This window comes from Cupressus sempervirens, chromosome 6 (genome assembly GCF_028749045.1).
Source record: "Cupressus sempervirens isolate cs-2001-9-10 chromosome 6, ASM2874904v1, whole genome shotgun sequence".
Lineage (NCBI taxonomy): Eukaryota > Viridiplantae > Streptophyta > Pinopsida > Cupressales > Cupressaceae > Cupressus > Cupressus sempervirens.
This window is the reverse complement of record NC_143123.1, coordinates 186,114,812-186,134,035: the sequence shown is the minus strand read 5'-3', so window position 1 is coordinate 186,134,035 and position 19,224 is coordinate 186,114,812. Positions and strand designations below refer to the sequence as shown.

Here is a 19,224-nt window from a genome sequence, read left to right as displayed (position 1 = left end):
TTTGGAAATATTGTTATACTTTGTTTTGACATTATTGTCTAATGGATCTGATCCCCTATAGAACATGTTTTTAGAATGTAGCTAGGTTTTGTATACTTACTCCCATGCATTTGAGCTCAGCCTTTTTTTGCAGTTCAACAAATACATATGTAGATCTTAATATCTCGTATAATACAAAGAGTACAATCCCTATGTTTGTAGTTTATTGAGCAAAACAAATATTTGAAGTATCTAGGAAATCGCTAACTACTATTTCATGTTTATAAAACATGAATCCATAGAGGAAGAAGAGGGAGAAAATTTACCAGGGTGGTTGAACTATACTCACTAGGACTGATTTAGATATCAGGAACTGTACGACTGCCAAATCAGATATCAAGATCTTCCTTCACTGTTCTTCTTCCCTTGTTTGCAACTATATTTGAAATAACAATAGTTGAAATTATTCATGAAATTATTGAGCGCTAAACAAAGGCAAAAATGTGAAATCACAGAAATAGGATCTGAGTTGCTTAGTTTCTTCTAAATTTATTAATCTCCATGATGTTTTAAGACAAGAAAGAAAACAGAAGGGAACCTGGAAAAGTGCTGAAATTTCACATTTTTATTTGAGAAAACCTTAAACTGTGACCTGGTATCACGAGTGCAATGAGATGTATTTAATCTTCTTTCCACCACATCCCAAGAGCCTTTCATGAATTGTAAAAGAAACGTGGGGAAATGTAATGACCCGTACCAATAGGCCACTAAACAAAACCCTAAATTTAATACATTGCTAAAATATATTGCTGAAATAGAAGAAATAATAGTGCCAATGTATTCATTCAATGAAAACCAAATGTTTTTACAAATGATATGGCAAATTTCAGCACCAAAACATTATGACATAGCACATTACAGAGAAACCCTAACTGGCTGTATACAATTGAGAACTTGTTGCAACTACAGATTGAAATGAAGAACTTGGATTGATCAAATGGTGGACACTGAATGCTGAAGATGATATGGTGAAAGTGCAACTCCACTGGAAACTCCAAACCAACAATTAAGCACAAGTGAAAGGACTGAAATATCCTTCCCATAGTTGCAATAATTCAGGTGATCTTTCACACCCTCAAAATTGCGTACCAATTGAGAGTTTTCGTTCTCAATGGCCAATTGTGACTACTTGCAGAAACCCTAGGCTCCACAACGCACATCAACAAAAATTCAATAATAAAACTTGATGATAGGCAATGAGCCCTCAATGCCTATTTATTCTTTTTTCCTTGATAGGTCGGCCTCCTTTTTAATTTTTCTCCGCTTCTTCCAGCAACCTCTAGAAGATTTTTTTATATTTAATTTATAATGTTACCTTGCAATATATATTTTTTAATTGATAACTTTATAATTAACTCCTCCAAAAAAATGGGACATTACAGGTCCGCCCCTCCTAAAATTGCTTGGCCTCAGGCAATCTTAATGCTGGATGCTGCAAAATCACTTCTCCCTCCCAAGTAGCATCTTCAATAGGTAAATTTTTCCACTTAACTAGATACTCTCTGATTACTCTCTTGCGAAGCTGCTTCTCTCTACTATCCAAAATGGATTCTGGCACTAAGATCAATTTCCCCTCATCATCCAAGGGAGCTAATACTGCAGAAGGCATCACATTCTGACCCAACGCCTTTTTGAGGCGTGATACATGAAACACATTGTGCACTCTACTATCTGTGGGAAGCTCCAACTCATAAGCCACCTCACCAACTCGTTTGATGATCTTGAATGGTCCATAATAGTGTGGCTTGAGTTTCTCTGCACCACTCTTCTTGAGAGTGGACTGCTTATGTGGTTGCAACATGAGGTAAATCATATCATTTACCTCAAAACTACGCTCAGTCCTCTTCTTGTTTGCATACTGCAAGAAGAGTGGACTGCTTATGTGGTTGCAACATGAGGTAAATCATATCATTTACCTCAAAACTACGCTCAGTCCTCTTCTTGTTTGCATACTGTTTTTGCTGGTTCTGAGCTCTAGCAATGTTGTCTCTGAGAGTAGCAACTATATCCTTACTTTCTTGTAATAGTTCACTTGCACGGGGTACTCGACTGTCTCCCAACAACAAATCTAAGAAACTACGTCCCTCATAACCGTAAAGTGCCATGAAGGGTGTCATTTGTATAGTCATATGATATGTAGTATTATAACAATACTCACAGAGATATATCCATCTGACCCAAGCTCACTGTTGCTCTGCCACATAATTCCTCAAATACCCTTCCACCCATTTGTTTACAATCTCTGTTTGACCATCAGTCTGTGGGTGATAACTGGTACTAGGTGTAAGCTCAGTGCCACACAACCGAAATATCTCTTGCCAAAAGTGACTCATGAAGCGGCTGTCCCTGTCACTCATAATGCTCTGAGGCAAACCATATAATCTAAAAATCTCCCTGAAGAAGACCTTTGCCACCTGAGTTGCTGAGTATGTAGTTGTGATAGGGAAGAAGTGAGCATATTTTGTCAGCCTATCCACCACCACATAGATAGAATCGCGCCCCTGGGCCTTGGGCAAGCCCGTAATAAAATCCATAGAGATGCACTCCACTTCCTGTCAGGAATAGGAAGTGGCTATAGGAGCCCTACTGGATAAGTGTGCTCTTGTTTGTTCTGCTAGCAAACATGACACTCACACACATACTGCAAAACATCATCCTTAAGTCCCTTCCAAGTGAACCGTTCCCGTACTAACCTGTAAGTCTTGAAATACCTAGGATGGCCTACTATAGGTGAATTATGGAATGCTCTCAAAATCAACTGCTTCACTTTCGATCCTGGGACTAAGTAAATCCTGTTCTTGTAAATGATCAAATCATCTATCAGAGTGTATCTGGTGTCGATTGTTGTCCCCTCCACTATAGCAGAGGCCCACGTGTCTTTGGCATATTCTGCTACAATCAAGTGTCGCCAATCCTCTGATATCTGAATCATAGAAGTGAGGTGTGGCCTACGGGATAAAGCTTCTGCAACAATATTCTGTGTCCCCTTAACATATGTGATATCAAAATCATATGCCTGTAACTTACTCACCCACTTATCCTGACGATCATTTAGGTCTCGCTGTCCCAAAAAGTGCTTCAAACTATTATGATCAGTTTTAATACAAAATTTGCTGCCCACAAGATACTGTTTGAATTTGGCCAAGGCATGCATGATGGCCAACATCTCCTTGTCATATATGCTGAATGATCTCTCAGCCCCTCTGAGTTTCCTACTCTCATAAGCTATAGGATGCTTATCTTGCATGAGTACAGAACCAACTCCCTTTCCAGAAGCATCACATTGAAGCTCAAATGGCTTTGTGAAATCAGGTAACGCTAATACTGGGCATGTAGTCATTATTTCCTTGAACCGCATAAAACACTCCTGTGCCTCCCGAGTCCACACAAATGCCCCTTTCTTCAGCAAATCTGACATGGGCGCTGCATGTCATGAGTAGCCACTAACAAACCTGCGATAGAATCCACATAGACCAAGGAACCCTCTTAACTGTGTAAGGTTCTCTGGTGGTGGCCAATCAACAATAGCACGGATCTTTTCAAGATCCATTTGCACTCCTTCCGCACTAATGATATGTCCAAGATACAACAATTCTGTCATCCCCAAATCACATTTGGACTCCTTGGCATACAAGGACTTGCTCTGTAAAATGCTTAATACTGTCTCCAAGTGCTCTAAATGTTCCTGTATAGATCAAAATATCATCAAAGAACACTAGCACAAATTTCCTCAACTGATGGTGGAAGACCTTGTTCATAGTAGATTGAAAAGTGGCAGGTGCATTAGTCAAACCAAAAGGCATGACTACAAACTCGAAATGCCCGTAATGACATCTAAAAGCAGTTTTTTCGATATCTTGCTCTCGAACTCTGATCTGGTGATAGCCTGATCTCAAAACAATTTTTGTGAAATAACAAGCCCCATGCAATTCGCCTATCAGCTCATTGATGCGTGGGATGGGATACTTGTTCTTTATAGTTCTCTTATTCAACACCCTGTAATCAATACACATTCGTAGAGTACCATCCTTCTTTTTAACCAAAACAACAGAAGATGCAAAGGGTGACTTACTTGGTCTGATGTGTCCCATTGCTAGCAACTCGTTGATGGTCCTCTCGATCTCATCTTTGAGTGGTTTTGGGTGCCGGTATGGTGTGATCATGACAGGCTTAGCACCTTCCTCCAACTCGATAATGTGCTCAATACCTCTGTCTGGTGGCCTGCCTGGTGGAATCCCGTTGAATACCTTCCCATACTTGATTCTCAATTTCTGAATATCTGGATGATATTCAGTCTTATGTTGCCCCTCCTGGGTAGGCATCAAAGCGCATATTGTTGCCCACTCTATATTATTATGTTTGGCTAATCTCTCCAACCGCCTAAATGAGAGTCCTGACATCACCATTACAGATAGCCTTCAGCACATGAGTCCTGCCATCCACCACGAATCGTATCTCCATATCCTCCAATCTCAAGGTAACCTCCTTCAAGGAATGTAGCCATTGCATCCCAAGTACTATGTCTATGTCACCCATGTTGACCACATGATAGTCTGCCTTAAACTCATAGTTGTTCAGGCGCAAAGGTAGATCTCGCACCATCCTATCGCAACGAAGAGTATATCCATCAGCTACCTTAACTCTCAGTCCCTCGAACTCCTCAGTAATGAGTCCACGCCTCTCCACAAATCGTGCATCAATGAAATTATGCGTGGCACCTGTATCCAACAGAGTAATAATCTTTTGTCCTGCCAAGACTCCTCGAAATCTGAAAGATCCCTCTCTTTGAATACTAGACAGACATGCCTCCTGTAAATGTATCTCTGGAGCCTCTTTTTTCTCATCACTATCTACCTCTTTTTCACCCTCTGCCTCATCAGGATCCTCATCATGGTGCTCTGAGATGTCTGAATTTGAACCTTCGTAATAAGCCCCCATCACCCGGTTAGCCTTCCCCTTAGGCTTCATAGGACAATCATGACCAAACTCATAGGGACCTTTGCAAAAGAAGCATAGCTTCTTCCTACGTAGGTCATTAAGTGTTTCCTTATCCCAAGGTGCAGCTAGTTTGTCTTTTGAGTCACTAACCTTCTCTTTACCCTTGCTGAATTCCCCTTTGTTATCTCTAAATGATGAAGAACTCTTTGAACTAAACCGGTTTGTTGGAGCTGCAAGTTCCATACTGCGGGCTTTCTTCATGGCTTCCTGTAATGTAGGAGGATCAAAGGCCTTTACCCACCCCTTGAGTGGTTCAGTTAATCCCTCTGTGAATAAAATGACTAGCCTCCTTTTTGAAATGTCAGGCACCATCACAACAAGCTTCTGGAAGTCATTGATAAATTGTTCTAAGCCTCTTGACTGTCTCAACTGGGCTAACTCTCGAAAATAAACTTTAGGATTTTTTTTATCAAACCTTTCTATCAATCTATCCACAAACTCCTGATAAGTGGTTACCTGATTGTGTTGCAATGTGATCATGCCATGTGTCCACCAATCATGTGCTGCCCCATCTAAGTGTAAAGTGGCATACTTGAGTGCTTCAAATTCTGTCATCGTCTTCAAAGATAGGAAAGTATCCACCTTATGAATCCAAGCACGAGCAGTCATTTTTCCACTGCCATCAAATGTGGGTAATACCAACTTGTTGGTGACCTGTTGCAACTCACTGTGTTTATCTACTTGCTTCTGCCTCGCAGCTCTATAGTTCAGGTACCTGTCAAATGTCCATCCATCCTGTACATATTCTGGTAATGAATCCCACTCATTCCTTGCTTGTCAGAGTTCATCTACAATATTTGTTACCATAGCATCAGGTGTGCGTGCTGGAGTTTCTTCTCTGAATGTAGGACGTGTGGGTCTGTCAGCTGTTCCAGACCGTGTCCTATGTTGTGATCCTGCTATGCTCCTGTCATCTTGGTCATTATTATGATTATTCCTCCTATTTTCCCCAATCAAATGTTGCATCATAACCATCATTGCCTGTGTACTTGCCTCTATTGACTGTAGAAGCCTCTCCTGTTGTTGTAAAGTCTCATCATCTCGCACACTTCTAGATGGGCTTTGAGAATGTCTCTCAGCCATATTCTTAGTTATGTTGGTTCTTTTGTAAACTAAATTAAATGGTGGCTGGGTAACCCTATCAGGCTGGCAGAAAACTGCTCTGATACCACTGTAATGACCCGTACCAATAGGCCACTAAACAAAACCCTAAATTTAATACACTGCTAAAATATATTGTTGAAATAAAAGAAATAATAGTGCCAATGTATTCATTCAATGAAAACCAAATGTTTTTACAAATGATATGGCAAATTTCAGCACCAAAACATTATGACATAGCACATTACAGAGAAACCCTAACTGGCTGTATACAATTGAGAACTTGTTGCAACTACAGATTGAAATGAAGAACTTGGATTGATCAAATGGTGGAGACTGAATGCTGAAGATGATATGGTGAAAGTGCAACTCCATTGGAAACTCCAAACCAACAATTAAGCACAAGTGAAAGGACTGAAATATCCTTCCCACAGTTGCAATAATTCAGGTGATCTTTCACACCCTCAAAATTGCGTACCAATTGAGAGTTTTCGTTCTCAATGGCCAATTGTGACTACTTGCAGAAACCCTAGACTCCACAACGCACATCAGCAAAAATTCAATAATAAAACTTGATGATAGGCAATGAGCCCTCAATGCCTATTTATTCTTTTTTCCTTGATAGGTCGGCCTCCTTTTTAATTTTTCTCCGCTTCTTCCAGCAACCTCTAGAAGATTTTTTTTTATTTAATTTATAAAGTTACCTTGCAATATATATATTTTAATTGATAACTTTATAATTAACTCATCCAAAAAAATGGGACATTACAGGAAATCTAGTTATAGTTTCTGTCCTGTAGCTGCATAGGATACAAAACCATAGTTAGACAAAATCTTTGTGGCAATCACAATCATGTAACTCACACATCATATTGGTTGTCCAACAGATTCTGAATGCATTTAGAAGTACTTATTTCCTTTCATCCATCTATAATTTAATTCTAAGGAAACTATGAACTAGAATGAAGAGAAGATAAAGGAAAAATAGTATGAGTGGGATAAAGATAATAAAAATGCTGCAATAACATTTCATCACAAAGTCCTTGGCACTAAAAGGGTTCTATCAAATATATACAAATAAACCCCAGAAGGTACTAGTTACACTCACCGCATACTTACATATCAAAATGTTAAAAAGTATATTTTAATAGATACTAATATACGTATTTGCATAGTAATATACCATATATTAATAAATTTTATGAAATAAAGTCACTAAATTGTCATAAGCAGCCCCAAACCATTACTTGTTGATGTGAACACCCAATGTTAGCCAAAGAGATAATTATCTTCCAATAACTAAGGACCAGATATGGGTTTCTCTTATGGGTTTAAGCTGAATCGCTGTAGAATCTGAACATGTGACTGTAAAAAGAAACCCTGACAAAGCTTTTAAAGCAAAGGAGCTGGGCAACAAAATCAGCTTGTATGATTGATTGAGGAACCATCCATTCGCAAGCAGCCATTTTCAAATAGAAGCAACCAACAAATTGTGATTGTTTGAAATTATAGCAAGCAAGAAATTCCATTTCTCTTGAGGTATTGCTGATGTCTTACAAAAAAGGTTCTCTTTTGTTCTGACACTATTTGCTTGCTAGGAGTATATTAGGTGATATAAAACCTGGTCCAATTATTCATAGCTGCTAGTAATGGATACTATAATTGACATTTACAATGTAATGTCCCCAATTGAACAACCCTAGGAAACTAACAATTTAAATTGTCCTTTTGTGATTTTTTCTTGAAAAGAACAGCAAGCATAAATTCTGAGCACACTTTTCAAATTAGTCAGTTGATATGCCAATGCACAATTGCAATAAACAAACATCAAACCTTGCTATATATGTCATAAAACCTTAGAATGTTAGATGAAGTCAATTCTGAATTATGACAACCAAATAATCTTACAATATGATTTATTTGAACATTGTAGCCACTGACAATTTGTTACAATGATTAATGAGGATGCTGCAAAATAAAAATCAGAATTTGTAAAATATTTTTACACTTACATTGTGCTGTAAAATATTTATTAATTATTTTAGGCCACAAAAGAGGACATGACTTGCAAGACCAATAACCAAATTACTGATTTAACTTGTTGGAATTCCATAGCTGTCAGTATTGATTGTTATTTGGGTTTGGATTCTTATAAAAAACAAATATCATTTATCTCTCTTGTAAATCTTGGTTGTGGTCTTTGGAAGGCCTCTACATTCGCAAGATCAACTCATGGAGGGAACTTTATGTTGTATTTTACTACTACAGATTTGATAACGAAGTCTGTTATCAAATGTAGGTATATCAATTTTTAAGGCATTGAGTTCCTATATTATGGTTCTCCAAAAAAACATTAAATTAGTGACCTTCGCTATTTTCAAATTCACTCGAGTTACCATATGTGCTGCCTCTCACATGACAATAACGCTTGGATTTATAGCCATGGACACAAGATTCAACAAACTTGTAAATTAACATATTGCCTGCAATATTGGTGCATTTTCCTAATAATAACCTCTCAATATCTAATAATATCTATCAATATTCTATATTATGGACTACATTATAACTAAATGATTTTCACTCTCAATGATTTAGTTAGTGATTTTGTAATTCGTATCTACATAGAATTAGAAGTTACAATATATGAGATTCAACAGGCTTTCCTAACATGAGCTTAATTAGAGTGCAATCCTATTGCAAACACAATGATCATATTCAAGTGTTCCTCATGCTGTCATTTAATTTCGCTAGAGTGCATGGTTAACTGGCTGCTGCAACTATTGAGTGATTTAGAAATGATACAGAGAACAAGTCCATTTTTCTAATCCTTGTTGATCATCTTGGTTTTCTCATTCTAAGTGGATTGATTCTAATTTCTAACATAATGCATATTTATATTGAGTTAACTAGGGTCAAACCAATTGATTGCAACTTCCAAGATTAAACAACAAACTAGTGCCATTTTATATCCTCCAAGGGTATGCTTATCCTGACCCCTTGAACTCTCAACAGCTTGCACTTAGGTTTAAATGACAATCCTTTTGTCCTTGACTACGATAATCCCTCAATAATCTTGAAATCTTGTAGGGTATCCACTCAATGTGTTCCCTCTACAACACCCCACGATTATGGTCAAATGCCTAGAGGTACTCTTTTACAACTTTCTCTCTATCAGTTGGAATAGCTCATTCCTCATGGTATTATAATTCTTGTATACAACATAGTCAATCCTTCCAAAAATATCGCAATGGTGGAAATTCGATCACAATGACTTGACAGCACCATTTTCTCACTGAAGTTGCCTACTCACCTTTTCCACTTGGATAATTTCTCTGAAGCACCTTGGCCTTTGAATACTCAGATATATCCTTGGTCCCATAATGTAGATCCAGTTCTATCCATCATCAATCAATAGGTGCTTTCTTCTTTTCACTACTTGAGGTCAATTTGTCGTTGTCCAAGCAATCCAATGCTTGTTTGCAAGGACAGGACATTATTTGTTAGAATAATATGTCCTTTAATCTTATTTATCTATAATGTAGACAATTTGGTAAAAATACCACTGGGAACTCTACTATAAGATTCAATTGCATGGAAAACTTTATATGAAACACATTGTGCTTCAAACTTCTAAAATCTAGCTTAGTACTCTAAACAGAGGTTTTCCAATGCTCTTGGTCTTCATTCAATTAAACCATCTTGCTATAATCTTAAAACTAGTGCAACCATTTTTAATTGCCACTCTTTTAATCTATGCGAGCATTACTTCTAAATAAACTCCAAAATTCACCAAAGCAAAATTCAATACACCATTCCCGATATTAATGCACTATTTCAGTTATTCTATGTGTTTATGAATTAAAAACTCATCAAACGGAAAATTGAACAGGAAGCTAATAAATCTTTGGGAAAAAATAATTTAAACAAGGTAGAGATTTGAGAACTTTTGTACGAATCTTCAATTTGCTTAGGTAGAAATAATTAATGAACATACCTTTGAATGTAATATTCCGACAAGTTTTTGAGTTGGAAGGTCAAGATTATATATTTACATGTGGGCCCTGTGTGAGATCTTTAGTTTGACCTCACTTGTAGGGCATGTACCATAGCCCACTTAACATTAACTTAACAAGTTGTCGGTTCAGGTGTAATACGATATATTAAAAATATTTAAATATAAATGTTGAGGTGTGATACACCTTGCAATGTTCTAATTTCGGAACTGTTTATTTAATTGTTTGCATCCATAGACTTGAGCCTTCCACTTAGAGTGACGATGTCATTTGTAGCTTATATTTTGGCTAGTCTAAGACTCAGTTAGTGTCATGGAATTTCAACTATGACAACTTGTAAGGTATGTAGAGTTGACAAAAAGGAAAGAACAAGATTAGACGAAGTTAATTGTGGATCTGGAGAAAATAATGGAATAGTTACAAAAAATTCAGGATAGGACTCAAGGCTAACACGTGTATGAAGATTGAGAAGTTCAGTTGTATACTTCAATCTTTGGAAGCTGAAGTTGGAGGATGTCTTGATAGAAAGAGATCAATGGGTAGTTTTGAAAATAAGAAAAGATATCATGGGTTTATCAAGCGAAGATTGGGGAAAGATAGACATGAAAGCCTCAATGTACTATAGATTAGGTCTTTACAAATTTGATCTTTTAAAGTGGAACTTCTGCATAAAAGTTGTGAAATATTGGCTAGACTAAGTCTCATTAACAATCTTAAAACGAAATCACATTCATTGAAAATGGAAGATGGAGACTCAACGGTAGACCACTTGAATGCATTAAACTAACTTTGGGTTAGTTGTTGTCCATAGATATTATGCGAGAAGAAAATAAATGTTTCTTTTTTTTTTTTGATCGATAATAAGATATATTTTATTGATAGTCAAAAATTACATTTCAGTATAACAGTATCCTTTTCATGTTTTGAAATCACCTTTCAACTGCAATCGCTACCCCACCCATACTTACAAAAAATACACCTATTCTGATGGCTACCAACTATACCTTCTGACCCTTTATAAACATAGCTTTACATTTAATTCCTCCCCTGACCTGTTATTACAAAATAATAAGACAAAAACTAGACCAAAAAGGTCAAAGAAACCTGTTACAGGAGGCCATCTTTCGATTGAATCGAATACTAGTTTGCTTTGAATACCCAGGACCGTTCTCCATCCATCATCCTTGGAGCTGAAGAGCCTATCTTCCCTGTTAGAGCTGATCATCAAAAACTCCTCTTCCATTATTGTTGTGCTTGAAACCGCAAACTTCAAAAAGGGATTATAACAACCCAACTAACAAAAAAAAAAAAACCTTCATCCTTCAGACCCATTATCCTCGACGTATTCCTCTTGCCGAACGTCATTTTCTTGGGATGACCACCTTTGAGGTCCCACTCTATTGTTGTGCATTGAAATTTAGAATAGCATTTTTGAGGGTGGTCCAAGCTGCTCGACATTCATTCACATATGCCTCTCTATCCATTTGTCCACGAGGCCAATTTACAAAGGGTTGAATGCCTTTCTCCCTTCCCTCCTCGTCATCTTCACATCCTTCTCTGTAATCAAAGGCCCAGCCCGGATGAGCCCATTCCAATAGTGATTCCATGTTTGGAATGAGGGCATCCTCAAAAAGTTGCCTCATTACCCAGCCTACAACTTGTTCATACTCGCCTACCTCTAGACCCCACGCCATTGTCATAGCAGCAATGTTGACCTGGACTTTCCACCTATGCTCTACTTCCTGGAAAAGAGGACCCAATGTTGCCTGTAGAGCTTCCACCACTACTGGAGATGGACATTTAACCATCTTTTTCAGTCTTTGGTCTTCAACTCACCCAAATAATGCTTTCTGTTGGCATTCTGTTTTGAATGTGAATGAAGGCTCCATCCCTGCTAACACCAAACTTTCTGCTGCTACAGTCACACCAGTCAGCTTCAACTCCTATAAACCAAAAACATACCAGTCGACTTCCCACTTTACTTAACAAAACCAAAAACGTGCGAGCTGACAGTATTTCATCAATGATAATTACTTGCTTTCATTTCACTTTATTATAATGCCTGCATTCACTCCTTTGCACCGCTTGTTCAGATTGAGGATCTCCATACACTCATGTTGTGCCATCTACCTCATTAAATGTTTGATATGTTCATCCTTTTAAACTTATGTGCTTAATAATTTAAAAAGTACTCCTTTCAAATTATCCTTCTCTAACCTTATTTCCTCATCATTCAGCTCTAGTGCCCATTTGGATAAAATGTCCGCTTCATTATTAACTTCTCTTTTTATATGGGATATTTTGAAGTCTTCAAATTTATGAAGTTCTTGCTCTATGATATTAACAAATGGTTGCAAATGCCATGCATTAACACTCAGTTTGGAATTGCCTGCACTGTAAGTAAAGAATCTCCTTCTAAATGGATTTTTTTAATCCCCTCCTTAATGGCTAATTGAACTGCTATCAGAGCTGCTTGGCATTTTGCAATATTATTTGTTCCAATAGGAAGTTTTTTCGCTCCTATCATAATGAAGTGCCCTTTTTTGTCTCTAAAAACAATCCCAATCCCTGAAACACCTGGATTGCCTTTTGTAGCTCCATCGAAATTGACTTTGACCCAACCTTCTTGTGGTTTTTCCCATTTAATCTTCTCCTGCCTCTTAATTTTTTTGTTTGTAACCAGTGCTCCTGAAGGTGATTTAAATCTTATTCCCGGCCATGAAATCTGCATAAGTCTGTCATCTTTTGTAAAAGGGATCTTCATTGCTTGTTTCCTTGTAGCCGAAACATTAACTATTTCTTCTATTGCATTGGTAATTCTGTTTAAGCATCTCCTCAAACTTTCTTTTTCACCCTTAAAGATCCCCCTATTTCTTTCCTTCCGTAACTCCCAAATAATCAAGGAAGGAGCTACTGACCATATACTCGATAGAGTTGATTTCCCATTTATCCTTGGCCATCCATCAAAGACCTCCCTCAGTGTCTGAGCTCTTGGGCGTTGCCATCGTAATTTAAATTGAACCATGTCCCAACATTTTCTAGCATATTGGCACTGGATTAATAGATGATACTCTCACATAATGGCCACCTAGATGGGCCTATAATACCTATTCTCCTCAGTCTTTCTGCTGTTAGAATTCTCCCTTTATAAGCAAGCCATGCAAAGGCTCTAGCTTTAGGCAATGCATCCTTATTCCAACAAAGGTCCTTAGAAATGAAGCTTTCCTTTCTTGTTTCAGCTAAAAGATTATAACCCAGTTTGACTGAATATTTGCCTGATAATGATCCACACCAAACAACTTTGTCTTTCCTCTTAGTTAGCATCACAGTCCTATCCTTGAAGATATGTTTCATCTGCATCTTTTGTTCTTCTGTCAAGTCCTCCCTTGACACATCCCACCAACACCATTCTTTTCCAATCAAACCTTCCTTTTCAGTCAAATAATCTTTAACTGAATTACCCCACCTTTCTTTAAAGTAAGATTTCAGTTCATTATTACCATTTGCTTCTCCAAGAACTGCCAACCCATTCCACAAGTCTTACCAAAATTTTGCAGATTTCTCATCCCCTATTTGCCATGAGATATGCTTAGTTATCACATCTCTACAAGATAACATAAAGTTCCATATAGCTGACCCTTTCGGAGGGTTCCGGATTGTAAAAATCCTCGGATCTTCCATTGTGTCTAAGTATTTTCCTTTCCAAACTCTTACCCAGTAAAGTTGTGGATTCTCATAAATTGCCCATATTAAATTTGCTCCAAGTGCTTTATTCATTACATTCCAATCTCTCAAACCAGCACCTCCTTCTTCCTTGGGTTGACAAATTTTTTCCCATGCTAACAGTGGAATCTTGTTGTCTTCATTGGCTCCATTCCAAAGAAACTTTCTCATTTTCCGTTCCAATATCTGGACCACTTTTTTTGGGATATCAAGGCACATCATTGCAAAGACTGGCATTGCAGACACAACTATTTGGAGCATTAGTATTCTTCCAGCCAAGGACAGCCATTTACCTCGCCAACCTTCCATTTTCTTTTGATACTTTTCAATAAGCTTATCCCATAAGTCTGCCTTGTTTCTTCCTGCAAAAAATGGGATTCCTAGATACTTGTTTGGCATTAGCCCCATTTATATATCCAAAATTTGACAGACCCTACATCTCACACTTCGAGGGGTGTTGAAGAAAAAAATTTGTGACTTTTTCCAATTTATAAACTGTTCAGAAATTTTACCATATAACTCCAAAGTGTCTTTCATTACCTTTGCTTCCTCTAGACTTGCTACTCCTGCTAAAAATGTGTCATCCACAAATTGTAAATGTGTGAGGGGTTCGATTGTTTTTGTGATTTTTATCCCCTTCCATAAACCTTGCTCTTTTTTTTTTGTATCAGCCTCCCCAACTCTTCTGCCATTATGATGAAAAGGAAAGGTGAAAGTGGATCACCTTGTCGAATACCCTTTTCTTGTTCAAAAAATCCCTGAGGGCTTCCATTTATCAGGACTGAAAAATGAGGAGTTTGTATACAACTTCTCACCCATTGGATCCATTCTTTGTTGAAACCAAATCTGCTAAGCACATCCAGCATAAAGCCCCGATTTACCTCATCATATGCTCTTTTAATATCTAATTTGACCATCATGTTTTGAGTCTTTGAAGCTCGAATGGTGTGCATTGCCTCATGAGCCACAACTACCCCCTCAAAAATTGATCTCCCTGGTAGAAAACCACTCTACTCTGTGGAAATGATCGAGTTAAGCACTTGCTTAAGTCTATTTGCCATTACCTTTGAGATGATCTTGTAAACTATGTTGCATAAAGAAATAGGTCTAAAGTCCTCAAAGGATTGCTGTGTTTCCTTCTTTGGCACAAGGCCTATAAAGGTATTATTGAAATCTTTCAGAATGAAACCTCCTTGCCTTGATTCCTCTACTACTTCCCATATATCTTTCAAAAAAATAGTGCTCAATTTTTGAAAAAACATTGCTGGAAATCCATTAGGCCTTGGGGCTTTGTCCCCCCTAGCCCTTTTAAAGCTTGAACAACTTCACTTTCTTTAATTGGATCTGTAAGAGCTTTGTTTTGAGCTTCAGTTATCACTGCTGGAATGATATTTAAAACCTCCTCAATCTCAAGTCTGTCTCTTTCTTCTCGCTGACCTTTATGTGAGAAAAAGTTTATCTCTTCCAAATTTATTTCCTCACTATCTTTCTTTAGGACTCCATCCATATCTTGGATTTCATAGATTCTATTTGTTGCTCTTTTGACTTTCACTGAGTTATGGAAGAAAGTGGTATTTTTGTCACCATCTTTTAGCCGCACTTCTCTGGATTTCTGCCTCCAATATATCTCTTCTTTACTTAGACAGTCATCCAATTCCTTCCTAGGTAATTTCTCCATTTTAAAATCTTCCTCAAACATCCCATTTTCTGTAACCTTGAGACTTAGAGTTTTTAACTTCTCTTCAATATCCTTTTTTTTTATCAAAAATGTTACCAAAATGTTCTCTGTTCCAAATTTTTAATTGCTCTTTTAGAAATTGCAACTTTTTAAAGAAAATAAAAGCTTTATTACCTTTTCTGGGTGGGGCATTTTCCCACCACTCCTCAATCATGTCTGAGAAACCTTCAGCTTTCAGCCACATTGCTTTAAATTTAAAAGAGCATCTATCCGGAGTTCTTTCATCTTGAATCCGAAGAACTATAGGAAAGTGATCTGATCCTTGGTAAGGGAGAATTTCAGCATCACAAGATCAATTTGCTTCTGCCCAATTTCCTGCCACCAAAAACCTATCCAGCTTTTCTGCTATATGCACAAATCCTTCTCTTCGAGTGGTCCATGTGAAGTCCCCTTTTTTGAAATTTATATTTACTGATCCATTGTCATTGACAAAAGAACTGAAATCTTTTTGGCTTTCTAAGAGCCATCCTTTCCCCCCTTTTTGGTCCTCGGGATTTAAAATAGCATTAAAGTCCCCTCCTAAAATTGTAGAAAAAATTAATTGTTGCACTTATTGGCTCTTTGATAGATCCAAATATGGATGACCTTGTTGCAACTTTACTCAATGAGGAGATGAGAGTATATCGATAACAGTTTTCGCAACATTACTCAATGAGGAGATGGGAATATATTGGTGATGGTTTTGCGGAAGTCTTTTAAGTTTTAGGGAAAATCCAAGGAACAAAGTGGTGGTAAGCAAAAAAGGGGTAAATATAAGTCCAATGAGATGCCTAAATCTAAGGGACGATCAAAACCCTTCATAAAAGTATGTTGAGATGCAGGAAGTATGATAAATGGAGTCATCTCAAGAAGCAATGTAGAAATAAGGGAAAAAAGAAGTGTTCCAAATCTTCTAGTGTTAGATCCTTTCGTGATGAAATAATTTTTATTTATTTATTCTTGCTAACATGTCTTCTAATAACTCTTGGTTGATAGATTTAGGTACATCCTACCATATGAAGTGTTCTGACATACAAAGCATATGATGGTGGGGAAGTTTTCCTCAAGGAGAACAACACTCGTAAGATTGTGGGTTGAGGAGAGTTAAAATTGGCATTCAATGATGGGAGATGGAAACTCTCTTAGATGTATTGCAGATCCAAAGTTTTTTATTTTTTTTGAAAAATCGATTGCTTCAGGGATGCATACCATGTTTGAAAGGACTAGTTGCAAATTAACTAGAGGAAACTTGATGTTGATTAGGTGCACATGGTGTAGAACCTTGATTAGGTTGAAGCATTAATAGCATAACTCTTTGAATGAAACTGGAAACTTTGATTTTTATAAATTGTGACATCATACGTTGAATCAGGTTAGTGAGAAGAGCCTTGAAAGCCTCATGAATACAGGGTATTCAATAAATAGATCTCTCACACTCTAATTCACAAGATACCTTTTGAAGTATGAAGACTATCAATTTCTCATTTTAGAGTATATGGTACTGAAGTCTATAGGCATGCAATTTATAACAATAAAAAAACAACAGAAATCAATTCCTATTCTGGAAGCAGTTATAATCCTCAGAGTTGGAGTGGTTCTTTATTCAAAGGATATGCTCATGATTGAAACAGAGTGCAGTTGCTCAAATGAACGTGCAAGATTGTTGTATTGTTACTATTGTAGTTAAAATTTTGGTAAATTGAATTGACTACAAGTGCAATTTCCATTGTAATAAGACGAATAATTAGTTATTGTGAATTTTTGTGTTGATTGGATGAGCAAACAACAACCTACAATCGTCTTGTCTACTAGAGAAGCAAATTACATGTTTGTAAGTGTCAACATGGTTACAAAGATTGTGTCTAAGTATGGGCTTTGAGTTTAGATAGGTCATAATTGATTGTGAGTTTGGCTAAATATCACTTGTATCATGTTTGTATGGAACATGTTAGTGTTCAATATCGCTTTGTCGGACACATGGTTGAGGTTGATGGAGTAATGTTATAAAGCTTGACACCTCAACATGTTGCAAATTATTTCAGCGAGTGAGAACAAAGGAACCTAGGTGTAATAAAATCTATGGACCTTTTAGCCTTTAGGAAATAGTTCACAATCTAATGTAGGACCCTGTTTAGTCTTGCAAGATATACAAGTGGGTAAGTGTTGGGACGTGAAAGAGGGGTCAAAAAGGAAAGAATAGATAAAATAACTAATTATGGACTTGGAGATGATCATGGAGTGATTATTAAATAAGTTTTGAAAGAGTTGAATGAGAGAATTAATTGTGGACTTGAAGAAAATCATGGAGTGATCATAAAAACTACTTGAGCACTCTCAGCTCTTAAATTGCTATTAGTCCCAGCTTTTAATTTTCTATTAGTTAACTAAGTTTGATTATTGAAGAGATAAGTAGACTGTTTTGAAATTTTCTTTGATTAAAGATTGAAACTATCTTAAGTCTGTTTTTGAGTTTTTCTTTTTCTGCGAGGGTTTCTCTATTTATATCCATGCTATTGCAAAGTGTTATATAGTTTGCATTTTGTTGTAGTGCACTATTATTTCCATTCTCTACATGATTAATCAATGTTAATGAATTTGAATGCATTAAAGAGCAACTATACTTTTACATTCTTGTTATTAACAAATTTTCTCTCATTATAGTGTGATCGTGTAACTGTTAACCAAAATATTGCTAACATATATTTATTAAAAAAAAAAAAAACCTACATAATTAAATATAGAACAAGAACAAAGTAAGCCCCCCCCCTCCAAAAGCATGCGTGCACATATGTATTCAAAATATAAATATAAAGTATTTACCATGCTTTACAATGTTTTTTTATTTTTTACGAAACACATTAAAAAAAATTGACATAGCTCTTCTATCACTGTTTTGATTCATCAGTCATCTAGTTAATCTACAGAATAATACTTGATTCCCACCATTACCACTCAATTCACACAAAGGGCCTCTGGCTTAGAATACAGGGTCTCATGGATTCGGATTAGCCATTGGTCTTCACCTCAGAGTGCATGGCAACCTCTGTCAGCAATCAGGAACACTTTTCAGTCAACCAGTAGATAAAATAAATAAGATTTGGTACTCTTTTCGTCTTTACACTTTTTTGTCATTTCAAATTTAACTTTTTATCGTGTTCCTTCTGATATTTTTCTTCAGTTAACCATGCCATCGAGTCTTAAATTTTGGTTGTAACAATAACTGTTATCGACATGCACCAATGTTAACCTTTTCTGTGGCTTTTGTTTCAACGCCTTTCCGTAGTAAAAAACAGAGTCTAGCAATCCAGAATATTATTTAGGAATAGTCAAAATTTGGATCTTTAATATCACTTTAGCCTTTTACTGCTACTTTGTTTTCTTTGTTTAAATGTTATAAGTATGATGAAGGATCGTCTGAAGGAAGATTGAGGACATGTTAAAGTTTTGACTGGTATCTGATTCCACAGATGTTATCTGCACTTCGAGATTCCCCCAGTTCAATTAGTATGAACAGCTTAATGCAGCGTATAGATCCAAATATGACGGATCTATATCCACGTGATTGTGTCTATAAGGTCTGTTCATCATTCAAAAAAATTAATCTGGCTGTTTTCTGGTCAAATAACTGTA

General features: G+C 36.8%; 1 protein-coding gene across 3 annotated transcripts in view; it reads left to right on the top strand.

Moving 5' to 3' along the window:
* LOC149551870 (lysM domain receptor-like kinase 3) overlaps window positions 1–19,224 on the top strand; it is a 70,006-nt gene that overhangs the window by 50,212 nt on the left and 570 nt on the right. For 2 of the 3 annotated variants that reach the window (XM_089787370.1, XM_089787368.1), the window contains one exon: window positions 19,062–19,169. In XM_089787370.1, the coding sequence (XP_089643496.1) occupies window positions 19,062–19,169 (108 nt within the window). Of the gene's footprint in view, window positions 1–18,582; window positions 18,704–19,061; window positions 19,170–19,224 lie in introns of those variants that run through there. The other variant, XM_089787369.1, reaches the window with a different exon arrangement.